Below are 16,513 nucleotides of genomic sequence, written 5' to 3'. Positions count from 1 at the left end.
ACAAATTTATGCATCAATTAATAAATTTTCATTTCTTGAAGGATAATATAATAATAATGGTTAATGCCTATGAGGCAACACAGTGTTAACAAAAATAGGTCAATCCATTGCTCGAAATTATGTACCTACATAAATCAACATTTTGTAATGAGTCTGTAGTTATGTACTGCACAAGAAACTGTGCATGAAAACTGCGAGAAAGTTGTAAAGTTGTGAGGAAGAAATTGATTAAAATATTACATTGTACAAGATACAAATAATCCAGTTAGCTCTACTTTAAACGGTATCTTTAGTCAATGATTGTACTTCAATAAATATGGCCGGGCTGGAGTTCATCATATTTCTGTATAGTCTACGTACAATCTGACAGCGGTGAGAAGTTGGAAAATTATAGAGTGGCATATGCTCCATTCATGTTTCACGATAATCTACGATTACATGAAGACATGGTCGCATTCTGGGTTTAAACCAACAGCTGACCCACCTCCGAGATGGGCTGGAGCTATCTGATTTGTCTAATGACAATGATAGCAAATAAAACCAATGTTAATCAGATGCTAATTTCATAACTTGAATCTTACTATATTACTATATAAGCTATACGTATACAGTATTGGACTCATGAGAAGATCCCAAAGTTTTTCAGTGCGGGGGCGGGCGGAGATAGAAGGAAGTCAACTGCGCATGCCTGACAGCTGTATTCCCAATTATAAAATTACTGCAAGCCAGTTGATTTTGTCAAATAGCTGGATTCATCTCAGCTGGATGTCAAATTTTATTGCTATGAATAGTAGCGTCTTGATGCTGTGGAAGGAGATAATCGATCCAAGAATCAAGTTAAGAATCCGGGACTATATCTTTCGAACAATAGCCAAATATCAGAAGTAGTTTATACCACGGTATTTAGATGAAAACGGTAGAGTCCACGAAAAGTGTGCGCAGTGGCCAGCAAGCTAGATTGCGTCATCGCCACCAACCGAGGTTTTCAACACCTATTGGAAATTTATGAAACTTATTCGTTAGAAACAGATGATTTTATATAAAATGACGTCAGCTACACCGGAAATTTAACACAAACATGCGTGTGACACCTACCGTCTTCTTCTATATACCGTGGTTTATACTACAGTAACTATATTACCACAGTATGGCCATTGGAACTTTTTTTCCCGCCAAGATTACAAATAACTTTCTGGAAAATAGATTCGATAAAATGTTATATGACATTAATTGTAGATCTATTTATCCTCGAAAGGATGGAATCAGAGTCAGCTCGATATCTTGATTTGAAGCCAAGATATACTTTTATACGAATCCATTGCGGTTTCAAATTTCTGGGGTTCTGGCGGGATGGTCCTGGGGGGGAGGTTAAGAAAGCGAGAGAACTATGTGGACTCTGCAGTTCTAGGCCATGTACTATGTATACCTACTAACACCCTGCGAAAAATGTATCTTCCACCAATTTAATAATTTGATTGTATTGTATGAGATGTTGTGGTATTTCTCCATAATTGAAAGAATACGACGTTGATGTTGTCAATACCACTTTAATATATTCGAAAATTAAATCATCTTACAGAACCAGGTTTCATGGTAACACCTACCACATCTTCAGCTGAACTGATGTGTTTGTTATTGTTGAAGGAACAGGAAATTCAAATTTAGGTTATGTGTTGGGGTTATAAAAGAGAAGAAGAATGGAAAATGTTGGTGGGAATAGATGGATTAATGATGAAATCAAACTATAGTTTAGTTATACTCCCACTAACATTTTCCATTCTCCTTCCCTTTTACAGCCCCAACACATAACCTAAAATTGAATTTCCTGTTCCTTCAACAATAACAAACACATCAGTTCAGCTGAAGATGTGGTAGGTGTTACTATGAAACCTGGTTCTGTAAGATGATTTAATTTTCGAATAAATTAAAGTGGTATTGACTACATCAACGTCTTATTCTTTCAATTCCACCAATTTGTTGCGCATACGCTTGTTTTTGGCCTGCATTGACTAATGACTAAGCTTTTAGTTTTATAAAAGTGTCGAGTGTGCAACTTACTTGCTAGACATGCTGTGACACCTGACGACACTGTGCGTGGTCCAGTCGGAGGAGGATGCACTGGATCCGGTCGTCGAGCCGAGTGACAGCAGGCCGGCCGAACTCGATCGGTAAGGCGGCGGACTCTCTCCGTCGAACACCGTCCGGTTCGGTGGCGGTCGTATGCATTTCTGATAGATTTCGCTCTCCTGTAACCGTAACACACAACAATCAACACACAACCGAAATAATTATGATTTCTTTGAGAATTAGGTTGCGTAACATGAAATATTCAAACACAGATCGAGTTCAAAATCGTCCATAATTTCTTCAAGAATTTGTTTGCGCAACATATAATGAAATAAAATATTTAGGAACAATAGTGGACAACAAATTTAAATGGGACAGCACATTAATCTATCAATTACCCAGATCAGAAAGCATCTCTACAAATTCTATCAACTCCGTAAAATCCTCAACTATGAGGCATTAATACTGTTCATTTTTCTTTAGTGAAATCAATTTTAAAATACGTCATAATTATCTGGAGAGCTACGAATTTTAAAAATGTTGAACCTCTTTATAGACATCAAAAACGAATACTAAAAATAATATAGGCTTTAAAGAGAATCAATTCCCCACCAATATTCTTTTCAAGGACAGTAAAGTACCTAGTGTAAGACAACTCTTCATCCAGGCTATCATCACGCGAAAGAGGAGAAACAACGAACACATAAGACTGGCAGATCAAACAAGGCAGAGAAACATGAATTATAGAACCAAGGATGAACACTACATTTGGGCAAAGAAACTACACATATTTGGGACCAAAAATTTACAATTGAATACCAAGTAACATTAAGGAAGAAGTCAATAGACACAAGTTCAAGAAAAGTTTATTTTCCTATTTAGTTGATATTGGAGTAGAAAATTGTAAAAATTTAATTAGACTGTAAATATTGAAACTATTTATTCTTCATTCTTTTCCTTTACTAATTATTTTTTTTTTGAAAATTAAGTTTCTAATTATCCTTAATAGATCATTAATATTTATCTACTAATTTCATAATTTTGTTTGTATTATAAATTTTTACTAATTTCAAAATAAAAAAAACTTTAATCCTATATCACTGAATGAAGTTTGTAAATAGTAATTATAACACGCAACAAGCAATTAATAACTTATACCCCAACACATATAATTTATAGTGGGGTGCATATTTATTCATTGAATTATCTATTCCTATAAAAAAATTATTCAATGCATAAAACTTCATTGTTTTGATTGTATTAATTGTTATAGTATTCTAATTTTTATTGTAAATGATGATTGATGTTTTTGATGAATAAACTTTGATTTGATTTGATAATATTCAAACACCAAATCGACTTAAAAATAGCTCATGATTTCTAGTCCAGTCAATATAGACATAAAAAAGGGGATGTGCTTGCAATTTATATTGTAGTTCTGATTTTTTAATATATTATTTGGGTACATAAGAGAAGTCCAGAAAAAATTCTATTATACATTTCAAGATCAAGTAATGATTTTTATAATAAGGGGTTACCGAGATACATAGCTTTGAATATAGAAATTGGCCATTTTTTGTGTATTGGAATATGGGCTGAAGTACACTCAACAATAAATTGTCCATTTTTGACCGAATTTGTCTTATGATGCATGATTTTGGACCGCCTTGACAAGCCAAGAAGAATGAAGTGTAGTACGATGAAATCTAACATTGTGTCAAAAGTTATGAGTGTTTGAAATTTTGATCCTTGAGGTGTCCTTAAGCGCGCCTCTCCACTAGGGAATACTAAAATGAAGTGCATCTAACGGGTGTTTCTCATAGAACATAATCTCATGAACTTGTCATTGTGCGAAATATCAATGTGAGGACAATGTAGTTGTTGATGATGATTTAAGCTGAAAATTAGGTGTTTTTCACTATACAAGGAGTTTTTCACTATACCTGGGAATCTATATTGGATAAAGTGCTCTACCTGATCTCAGATTGTAGACCACAAAAGTACGCCCAGAGGGATTTTGAATTATACATCTAAATGGTAACAATCTATTGATTGTTATCAAGATATCAAGATTGTATATCAAGATATTGTTGATCAAAAAGTAAAAAATTCATCAAAATTGATTTTTTCTTCAAATTTCACTCATTTTTGAAAAATCATAACTCAGTACTCATTGGAGATAGAGAGTTCCGAATGATCTCAATTTATTCAAAATTAAAGGCGAGAAATGAAATAAAGGCGAGAGCAATTTTTTCTGTCCGATTACGAGATTTGGCAGAAATGGCTGAAAACTGGAAAATGAGCCGAAAATACGAGTTTTTGGGCCACCCTGTATCTAGCAGAAGGAATTTTTGCATGAAGAAATTGGTTCTGGACTTCTCTTATGTGCCCAAATAATATATAAAAAAATCAGAACTACAATATAAATTGCATGCACCAATGTATATAGTGACTGGACTATTCTTTGAAAATTGAGGTGTGTGCACACAGAGAGCGGTCTTGGGAGAATGTGGATATGGATATCCATTTCCATAGGAACGCTGGAACTCGGAAGGCCTGACAGCTCTCCGTGTGAACACAGAGTACACAGCAACTCATCCCAAACATTGATACAGTACTCAAGAATATGTGCTTTAAAGAACATACAATGCTTTAGTATGAAACATTGTGAATGAGTATGAATGCAAGTTTCCACAGTTTTTAGAACTTCAAGAGACTTATTCATTGATACTGTACAACCATGGAAAAAATCTGTTGTTTCAACGTGCTTATTTGGAATTCAGGCAGATTCCCACATTATAAAAAATCAAATTCAAATTTTATTTATTCAAACTCACAATATTTACAAGCAGAATCAATAAGGAAAACAGTATTAGTTTGCCACAGTATCAGAGTCGGTGACTGGTTCAGTCAAAATATAATTCACTTAAGTTCTAATGGGAATATTTCCATTCAGCCCGGCTTGGATGAAAACGGCTCTTTAAATTGGACTTGTAAATTTTAAAAACAGTAAATTTTTCCAAAAGATAGGTTACATTACACATTTAAGTCCAATTTCCAGTCCAATGATAAATAAACTAGAAGTTATAAATGCGGGAGGATGAAACACTCAATTGGAATTCATTATACATTATACATTAAACATTCAAATATTATCCAGTAGGTACCCTTTTATAATTCATTATTGCATTGCTGTTTCAAATTATCCATTTAAACTAAATGCTCAATTCAATTGTGCTCAGCATACCTATTCGGGGGTTAAACGGCGTCTAATAGACGCAGTTTGAATTTTTCGGTACATATGGGTCCAATATTCGTTAACTATGAGATGATTATATTTTGATGATACCTGTTTGTAGTCTCTAATGTGCAATCTATTTTTTGCTGATTCATGTATATGAGTTTTATTCAACTTATGAGATGGTTTAATGAGTAGGGTACCTTTTCGGAGTCACTGGTCTACCATCTTTTCTTTTCTTCCTGATTCATGTATATCAGTTCTATTCAAGGTCTACAGGAAGAGGTCAAGACACGCCACTATTTTTATGCTTGTTCACTTGCTGTTAGCCTGAGCTGATAAAAAGCTTACGAGTTATTATTATAAATAATAATAGTATTTGTATCATAGTATAGTGTAGTATATTTTGAAATATTCACATAATATTGAAGGACATATTAGTCTCGCTCCAAAATTTATATTGGTGACATGACCTTTATCGATGGGTCTTGGTTCTATTGAAATTCAACCATAAAGTGAGTGACTGTTCGGAGTCTCTGATGTGCAAAAAATATTTGTTCCTGATTCATGTATACCAGTTTTATTACAGTTCATCCATGAGACGGATTAATTAGTGGGGTACCTGTTCGGAGTCTCTGATGTGCAGCCTAGTCGAGCTGCCGTAGGGAATCTCCTCGCCGTCAGGCAGCGCGATGCTTGGAGGCAGGTCGAGCTCGAGGTCGGTGTGCACAGAGTGCAGCCTCACCTGGCGGTCGCGCTGCGCCCCTAGCTCCCTCTCCATGTTACAGCTGCTCTGCACTGCCAACATCTGCACCCAACAACAACAACAAACAATTACTAAAAATACTATTCTTTGAATACAATACACTACAATAAAGCAAATAATACGTTGGGCTAAGAGGAAGAGGAAGAAGAAGAAGAAGAAGAAGAATAAGAATAAGAAAAAGAAGCAGAAGATAGATATGATAAAATACCGAGTAATCTAATTACTACGCAACCCCAACTTCAAAACATATTCGGCGAGAAGTTTACTTTATTAGAGGCGACATTGCACTAGACTCTAAACACTCTAGACCGAAACAGATTCGATACAATACATAACAATAGAGGATAATAATACATATAACTAGAGGCATCTAATAAAAATTGAGATCTCTAATAAAAATTGAGATTTCTCTTTATAATTATAGATATAACGCATATTGTTATGATAACTCGAGCTTACGCACAGGCCTTTGTTGCCTATGTAAGCTCTTTCCTATCTGATACAAGAATTTAAAAATTGTGATAGCTCAAGAGTTTTATTGTTTAGTATAGTTCTATATTTTGTTGTTGTTTTTAGTAAGTATATTATATCGTTTCTTGAATTGTATAAACTTTATTGCTCAAGATTCTATGTAACTGCTTTGAACTGTATTCAGAAGGAAAAAATAAATTGGATTGAATTGAAAAACTGATACAAGAAAGGCTTAATTCATAGAAGACAAGAGGTTGATGTGGTAAGGTCATGCCAGAAGAGCTAGTGCAAGTAAGTGGATTGGAATAGTGACAGATTGGAGTCCGTTGGGGCGGGGGAGGAGAGGAAGACCAAGAAGATCTTGGAGGGATGAAGTGGATGAGGCTATGGTAATGAGGAATTTAAGAGATGGTGAGTGGGAGGACAGACAAGGATGGAGGACTCGGCTGTAAGGTAAGAAGGAAGACAGTAAATTACTGTAAAATCCTAATATATATACATACTAGAAGCTCCTGGGTTGAAGAACTCGCCCATGAACTGTTGTATTGATCTCTGAGATCCGCAACTTGTAAAATTATACAGAGTTGTGAGAATTATTATGGAACCAGCTAAATATATATTTTACAAGTATGATATTAAAGAAGTAGTTCCATGGGGATCTTATTCCAATTGAAAAAGAACTTTCTGTCGCTTCAAAACTTTTGTCCGCCATCTTGGATCCGTCATATGGATACAACTTCATTTCGAATCCAGCTCCATTTTGAATCCAACCTCATTTATTCAATTGGGAAAGTGGTCATGTGATACATAATGTCGATACAGACATGTCATGGCGAAATCACCACATCGATGTCTCAAACCGTTCAATGATCTCAACATTATTTGAAGATACTAATAAATGATACGGAAATGAAATGAATGAGTTGAATAATCAAGTGTTAGTAAACACTAATAGTACCTTCTACTCACAAATTAAAAAAAACTCACTTTGGACAAAAAAAATTGTCGTAGCAACGGCTATCACAAGTAGTATTATTGATTACGTGCATGTTACAGACAGGCGAGTTAGAACTTATGAATTAATGTTGTGTATTATCAGAGACAAACAAGTGGAGACAAACAACCTACGATTATCCTTTCTCTATGGTATTATTCAGCTGAAATTATGTGTCGGCGCATAAAGACTGTCTGTCTGACAGTCTGTGTGATATCTACAAAATAGCATCAGCTTTTTAAATGAATGAAATAATTAAAGAAATAGCATGCAAATAATTCCAGCAGACTAAATGATAAAATCAAAACAATTTTTTTCTTATGCACTTTCAATGTTATTTTTATATCCTGGAAAAGGACGAAGGAGTGAGTCAATTTTGCTGTCCAACGAACTTCACCTGTAAAAGGGGTTTTAAGAATTTGTGTTCAAAATTTGAAGCTAATTGATCAATTATCTCTAAAGTTCTAGTCGAACATACAAACAGACAGAAAACGACTTTGGCCTTCAGTAAGTCAAAAGTGAAAAATCGCTAACGCTCGTTCAATAAAATACGGGGTAATCTGATTACTACGCAACCCTAACTTCTCAAACAAATTCGGCGAGAAATTTACTTTATTGGAGGAGGCATTGATCGTCACCGAAACAGATAAACTTTCGAGAAACATAAATACAGTAATGCTAACAGTTTTCCTTTCCAAGGTTGGCCACTAACAACATGTCATGCATGATGAACATGTGTGTCATACATGTCCTATCCTGTTCCTGTCATCATAGCGAAAGACTTTGAAAAACCTTTTTGACGTTATGTTATTGTATATTCGGTTTTTGCTGTTTATTTTTACTTCACTACTCTATTTGAGGCAAAATTATTTTTGTTTTATTATTAATTTTAATTTTCCATTGATTTATTTATTGGTATTAGTTTATTTTATGTTGGAAGCTGCTGTCAAACAGCTGATGTTTGTTCGAAGCCTCTCGCTGATGACAAAACATATTACATAAAACAAGTATGTCCACAAATATGCTCATCATACATGTCCTGTCGTTAGTGGCCAGCCTTGCAATTCCAAGAACTATGGAGATTAGTTATGAAAAGAACGGAACGTGTTCGAACGTTCATTGCAGAATAAGAGTAATATTTCCAGTATCTCTCAAATGAAAAATGGGGTTATTGTTTATAGATTACATGAATACATACTCGTAATACTATTCATATTTTTGTAGGTATGAACTGAACTGTGTCTGAAAACCTAGAATTATCTAGAGTTCTTCTATTAGAATTTTCCTCCAAGTTCGTTGACTACGGTTATTTGACATTTTGGCTATAAGAATTGGGATGAATTCTGATTCGATAACTATAATCTATAACCCTATAAATGATATTATATTATAAGACAATAATCACGAACTGAATCAATTGAACTTATATATAATATTCTAGAAATAATATTATCCACTTCAAGCAGTTCAGAGTGAAGATGTATAATGTAAATTTTAACCTAATCTGAAATTTAAATTTTGTAACGTCAAAATTCAAGAATAGTTTTATCCAGTATATTATTATACATCGAATCTTTTGATCAGTCCAGCATATAAGAAAATGCATGTAGGAATAGGACAGAAATGAACATTAGAAGTTCTAGTATCTATGTAGAATATAAAATATGATCAATTAATTAAACGAAATTTGTACATGAATTTGAATCCATCTTCTTTAATTCCTCTTGAAGTGAAAAATTATGTTATATTTATATTAAGTTCATTATTTTGTTGTTTTAAAAAACGACATGCAATAATTTATCTATGTAAATAAACAATTTTGTTCAATTACTGACTGGAGTACTTTCGGGCGGCAAGCGCCCATTTCGAACAGTCTGAACAGAATTGTTTTCAATGCCAGGCATGCTTGATACTATTTTAAATGTTGGTCTAAATGACGAAACCCTTGTTGGGCTTGCAAAAAAAGTTGCCAACGTTTTGCTACATGAATAATCGACTGCATGTCGTAGTTTGAAACATCAATATACAGTAGTGTCAATACATCGCAGTTCGGAATGCATCAAGAAACCATCATCTGAATTAAATTGCTTGTTCAATAATTATACACACATTATAATAAGAATGATATTTCCATTGTATTTCAAAATACATAAATCTTATTTGTAATATGTACTTTTTGTTTGATATTTTTTCGGAAAAATAAATTATTATTAATAACCAAGATTGTTTTTTTTTTTGCAATAAATTTAAATTATGATACGGCAATTCATGATAGCAATATTCTTATTATTCTCTACTGGAACTCATTATCAGTAGAAAAGTCATTTACTGTACTGCATTAGAAATGGAAGAGAAATACTTTTACAATAGTAATAGGTAGTGAAGAGCAGAACAAGGGCGGGCAAGGCTGGATAGCACGGTCTCTGTGTTGAGCGAGTTGCCTATCTGCGCCTTAAATCGGAAATCAGTTTTTTCAACAGGAGCATCAAACTTGAGGCCCATGTCAATAACTAAGACCTAGCCTTTTCTGTTTCATTGTGTAAACGTGTAAATTTCTTCATATCAACGTAAGAATGTGTGTCACAGTAGCATAAGCTTAGTATAAGCTTCTATGATAGCTTAGGTCATATAATGATAGATGAGTCTTTTTTTTCTTTAGGGCTACTCTTGAATATAAATAAAATTAGAAATCTAAGAAAAGTACACTTTTAAAATTGTTTAATCACATATGAACTTTTTCTTGTAATTGAAAAATTTTAAAAGGGTACTTAGATTTCTAATTTTATTTATGATAGATGAGCTTTTCTCTATTGTACTATAAGAAAGTAGAGACTGTTGAATGTACTTGATTATTTTTATACGTTGTAGGTTTTAAATTTTCACTTGTCGATCAATGCTTTTATATTACTCAACAATACATGACCTAATGAATGAAGAATTTCTTTTCCACCATACAAAAACAACGAATAGTATTATAATACATACATAGATATATATGATGAATATGATATCAAGAATATAGAAGAAGGGTTTACAATCAATTATCACAGTATTAGGGCTTGGAATAAACAATTTGACAAAATATTGTTAGAATGAGCAATAATTCCTTTCACGATAATCACGACATATAGGCTATATTATAATGAAAAAGGCTATATTAACTTGTTCATTAATTTTTATTGATTACAAATCATATTATTTAGGTTGTTCTTGGCAGAGCTCACTTATTATTGAGTCATATCTAACATGAATGTTCTATTATTATTAATATTCATATCATATTGAGTTGATTTAATAGTGTGAAAGTAATGTGTTCTATTCTTCATTGAGTTAAATATATTTCACCAAATATTTCAATACTTTAAACATTTTTCCTTTTGAAATTCATGTTGTAACTTATATATTGTGAATAGAATTCACTATTCATGTCTCGTCGTCGTCGTTGTCATCATCATCATAATCATTATCTTCCTCATCATCATCCCCACTTTTACTGACGCACCAGAATAGAGCGCAAGTCTGTATAATCATTGACAAAGACAAGAAATATAGACAAAGTATTTCAACGGGCTCTACAAGAGTGAACTACATATATAGTCGTATACTGGGATATATCAAGTAAGTTGAATACTAACGGATTTCCAAGACTTTCCTCGAGATATGCTTTTTGAACAAGAATATCCATTCTATCTCAAAGCATAAAAATGACAAAGAAACCAGAAACCATACGTTAACAATACATTTTCCTCATGTGGATGTCACTAATTCCTCAGGCGAAGATGAAAGTGCAGCTACATTATGTGAACGCGGGAGGAAGGGTGGGGGAGACGCATGGAAAATAAGTAATTACGAACGTATTTACAGGAGAGACGAACAAAGGCAACAAAATACTGGAGAAGGAGAAAGCAGGTGATGGAATGGTGAGAAGACATGAGGAGAAAGGAAAATTCTAGATGTAGAGTATTGTTGGGAGGAGGGGACGGGGAGGAGGTCGTCGAGACATTCATTGTAGACATGGGAGTGATAAAACAATGAAAGAGGGTAATAGCTAGACTTTTCCTGGAGGGTGAACAAGTGGTGAAAGTGGTGCTGAAAAGGAAGTAGAGGTCGATGATGCAGAGGGTGGAAGAGGACAAGGAATTCCCTCTCTTTCTGTAACAGACCACTCTCACTTTTCGTACGACAGCAGAATACGTTGATCCGACGTTTTGTTGGGGACTAGAGGGCGAAGGAAAGTGTGAAGCAGTCTGCTCCTCTTTGTTCAACATGAAGAAAATTGTGGGCTGCTCGAGTGTGTGAGTGTGATGGATGAGTGTTGGAGGGAGAAAGCTCCCTCGCACGTCATTGTTTACTCTGCAGCTCACCCTACATACTCCATCTAAAGACAGCATGAAAACGAGCTCAGCGAGATTTCTCTGAGAAATGGAAAACTGGCAGCAAAGTCAGTATTCTCGGTTAGATTAGCTGGAACCTCCGAAAGGAAAAACACCCTAGAAAGATATTTCATACCAAATTACAAGACCAGTATTTGAAGCTCTGGTTTGAACATGCCAAATGAGTTCTCGAAGTAAGAGACCTGGTTTGATCTGTGAGTAAGTGAATTCTGTACACATGAGACTAATTTTAGATATGTGTAAGTAAATTCGCTATCATACATGAAACCTAGTTTGATCTGTGAGAGAGTTTGATCTGCACTTATAGATGTATAATTACATCATTATCCATCATTACTCCATTATCCGCAACGGTGATATAAGGCTTCAAAGTGCCTGAAATAAAGTCACATGTATTGAAATCTAAACATATTATTAATGAATTCAAATCATTGAAAATTACTTCAGTTATAAAAGACTAAAACATTATAAATAAACCACATAACGATTGACTCCAGCCAGAAGAAAACTAACTACTGTTGAATCCATTAATGCATTCTATGCACGCAGTTCAATTTAGTTTCTTGTAGCATTCTAGGGAACTTCCAAAATGTTGAATACCTCTTGCACATTTACAAGTTTAAAACAGCTAAGAATAAAGTAGTAATGAGAATATTTTTAGCACTTGAATTGATAAAATTACAAAACTGATAATCGAAAGTTGATACAAATATAGTTAGGCTAATATATTTGTGAAATGAATTAGATTCATCTTTCAAAAAAAAAAAACAGTATTATTCTGTAAGACTATTTATGAACTCCACTTGAATCCTAAAGCAAAAGTCTAATGTCTAAAGCAAACTTTCTTTTTCCTAGTGCTATTTATTCATTCAGTCATGGACAATAGGATACAATCCAGATGTAAACAACAGTTATTCGACCAAAACTGCTTTCAACCTTAATTTAAAATAAACAGTCCAGAGGTTATGAAGAGTTCATCTCATTAATTTATTAGAGATGAGTTTAGCAGTGTTATCTACAATTATTGTAAGGTCACTCTTACAGGGCAACTTTATTGAATTTTTTATTCATGTCGCTGGTCTGGAAATCATCTTAGATTAATAACTGCATTCAAACAAACTCATATTCAAGATTTATCCATCATTCAATAGAATTGTTATTTCATCAATTCAGGTTCGAATATGGGTTTCCAATCTGAAACAGTGATTATGTTTTGATAACTATAAAATAGTAATGTAGGTCTAACATGCGAATTGAAATCTGGATCCTCACAAATATCATCTCATTGACAATAAACCATTATTCTCAGAATCTCTTTTCAATTTCAGCTTGGATCTCAGATGTGTGTCATCATGATCATCTTCATGGATTATAATTTTCAAGGCTTTCCGGCGTTCATCTCTTCCTCGGGATACCAATACTTCTTTTGCCCATTCGCTTGTGGAGTGGAACATTTAATAGGAGATGGTTTTGTGACATTCTAAGGGCATGATCTGACCACTTAGTTCTATGTTTTTATCAAACTCAACACTGGTGAAGTCCACATCCTCTTCTTATATTTTCATTCCGAAACCAATCCTCCCTTGTGCATCCTTTGACTTGTCTTGGGAATCGCATTTCTGTTGACTGCATTCTTGATTCATGCTTCCTTGATATCACCCATGCTTCACTTCCGTAAGTCAAATTGGAAATCGCAATGATATTTATTATCACATTGCACAAAATTTCATCTCAAACACAAATTTAAGTGCAATGACAATAGACTAATATACTCTGAGGAACGAACTGTAAAATGTGTTCTTTCTCAAGGTTCAGATGTGTGTTGGATATTTGAAATTTTTGTTCCTCAGAATAGAAAGATAGATAATGAATTTATTTTTTGCTCAACACAAATCAAATGAATATATTTAAACAGATAACATAGCATTCATTTATATTCTAAAGATATTGAAAAAAATAAAATTTTCTAGAGGCATAGCCGTAGCCGTCAGCCAGAGTTGATGATGAATTCCTATTCCCTTCCAACTCTAATCCTAGTTAAGTAACTTAAACTAATAAACATTCACATAACAATGGAATCTGGAAACAAAAGTGAGAAACGTTCCTCAGAGTATATTAGTCTATTGTCATTGAAACTTAAATTTGTGTTTTAGATGAAATTTTGTGCAATGTGATAATAAATGTACATTGGACAAATGCAATATCTAATTTATACCATCTGTCATTTTGGAATATGAAATGCAGGGGAAATAGTAGGCTACAGTTGAAAAGCACTGCACCGGTATCAAAACAAAGTGTGGAAAATCGGGCAACTCATTTTCGTGCTGTCTCAATGAGCTGGCAGCGGCGACCGACGAGACACCGACGCCCAAGCCAGCCGGCAGTGAAAGTGCGTCGCGCATCCTCGCACGCGCACTGACGCGCACGAGCGCCCGTCGCATGACGTCACAGACCTGACTACAGGGAGAGGGGAAGGGGAAGCCGCGGCCTAGACATATTGATTCTTCTTGCCGATTCACTCCACTCAGACCCAACCCACCAATCTCTGTGCTATATGCCACACATACTGTGTACTTACCCCAGCACATCACAATACTTATAATTATTATAGTTTAGGCTGTCATTATGTAATACTGAATTTCATGAAAATAAGCCAGTGATACTCAAACTAGGGCAAGTGTACCCGTCGGCGCAAGACCTTCCAGGTGCGAATTTATGAAAAAGGAAACAACACGAATCTCATTATACGTTTAATTATATTTGTTTCTTCTCTGTTTTTTGAAATTATCACATTAGCCAGCAGGCTCGCGGATCTTTCTTCCTTCCTTTAAAAAGTCAAAGGAGACTTTCAGGCTCGAATCAATCACCAGTTTTCTTTGAATTAGGCTATGTAGTGCAGGTTTGCAAAAATCTTTATTTTGGAAGTTTTTTTATAAATATTCAATTATTTCTCAATTAGATACGTGGTTATGAGAATTGTTGTATTTCAGTCTTTGAAATGTGAAAAAGGAATGATATGGAGAACTTAACAAACATCCATATTTAACCCTATCAAGTATGAATTTGCTCGAGAAATGTAGAAAAATCCTTTGAAAACTTAATGAAACACTTGAGAAGGGAAATCCTTAAAAAAATACTGGGACACGCTTGGAAAACGTTGTAAAAGCTCACTATATTGGGCGTATCTCTGTTCAAGACAAAAGACGTATTCCTCTCAAGACAAAATTTCTAGCACCAATTTTTACTTTTATACCAAGTTTGAACATTTTCTCTTAATTGTTTCTTGAAAAATGCGAGAAAACGCAAAAACGAAAAACGCTAGGGAACGCAAGGAAAAAGCAGTAAAAACCGCCCATCCTGCCTGACTCTTTGGCGTAATATTCTGAAGTTCTCTCAAGACAAAATTTTTTTACTTTTTCTGAACTTCTGTACCAAATCTGAGCATGATCTGTCAATAAGCTCATGAGAAGGCATAGAAAACGCTCAAAAACCGCGAAACTTGGGCGTTATTTTAAAACCCTCCCAAGATAACATTTTTATACTTCAGCAGAGCCTGTGTACCAAATTTGAACATTTTCTCTCTATAAGTTCATGCAAAATGTGAGAAAACGCTAGGGAACACTGAGAAAAGCGGCGTATCTTTGGCCTCTAATTCGTAATTCTGAGTACTTTTGAGAATGAATTTCTAGAAATTTGATCACGATCTGTAAATTAGTTCTTGAGAAGGCCTAGAAAACGCAGAAATGCTCAAAAACCGCCGATCTTTGGCGAAACATAGGCGTCTTAACACAGGCGGAATTTAACTTCCAATACAACATTTTTAAACCTCAGCTGAGAATGTGTACCAAGTTTCAACATTTTTTGCCAATTGGTTCTTGGAAAAGCTGACAAAACACAGAAAAACGCTGGAAAAATACAGATTTTGGGCGTATCTTTGGATTTTTTTTAAACCTGTTCTTAGTGCGCCTCTAGATAGTCAACTGGACAAACCTGCCAAATTTGAACGTATTTGGTGCAGTTGATTTTTAGTTCTGTTGATTATGAAAGAGAGAGTGAGTGAATGAATCAGTGCCATTTCGCTTTCAGTGGTTATATTATAGTGGTTTTTGTAATCGTTTTGTAGCGTATTATTGGGAATTGTAAAGTGTGGATTTCTAAACCAATAAATTCTAATTTGAATATGATATCCTCAAAATGATAACAGACATACTTGATATACAGAGTGACGCAAAAATAATGCTCAGTTTTTAAATTACTGTAACTTGAATAATTTTCAACATAAATATTTGTTTACATTTCTTAGTTTGTTCAATTGTTCAATTCCAAAAAATGTCATAATAAATTAACAGGAGTGATACTGTATAGAGCTGCAAAACAGAAGGTGAATCAAGCCACCTAATGGAACGTTGGGGATTTTGAAGCACTGATTCTTGAACAGTATCTACGTTTTCTGGAATAACCGCCCTATTTGTAACCATAATGCAATGACTCTTGCATTTAGGACTATAGAGTTGGTAGAAAGTTGTAAATATACTGGGCGACCACATACGGTGGTCAATCCTTGAAACGTGGAGACTTCCAAC

General features: G+C 34.4%; 1 protein-coding gene across 2 annotated transcripts in view; it reads right to left on the bottom strand.

The window, feature by feature from the left end:
* Positions 1–16,513, bottom strand: part of LOC111054638 (protein TMEPAI) — a 154,370-nt gene that overhangs the window by 3,498 nt on the left and 134,359 nt on the right. For both annotated transcript variants that reach the window (XM_039428474.1, XM_039428475.1), the window contains 2 exons: positions 5,928–6,113; positions 2,059–2,246 (listed from right to left, as the gene is read on the bottom strand). In XM_039428474.1, coding sequence (XP_039284408.1) covers positions 2,059–2,246; positions 5,928–6,113 — 374 coding nt within the window. The remainder of the gene's footprint in view (positions 1–2,058; positions 2,247–5,927; positions 6,114–16,513) is intronic.

Source organism: Nilaparvata lugens, chromosome 5 (genome assembly GCF_014356525.2).
Source record: "Nilaparvata lugens isolate BPH chromosome 5, ASM1435652v1, whole genome shotgun sequence".
In the NCBI taxonomy this organism is placed as follows: Eukaryota; Metazoa; Arthropoda; class Insecta; order Hemiptera; family Delphacidae; genus Nilaparvata; species Nilaparvata lugens.
The sequence above is the reverse complement of the archived record's forward strand: the minus strand, read 5'-3'. Positions and strand labels throughout refer to the sequence as shown.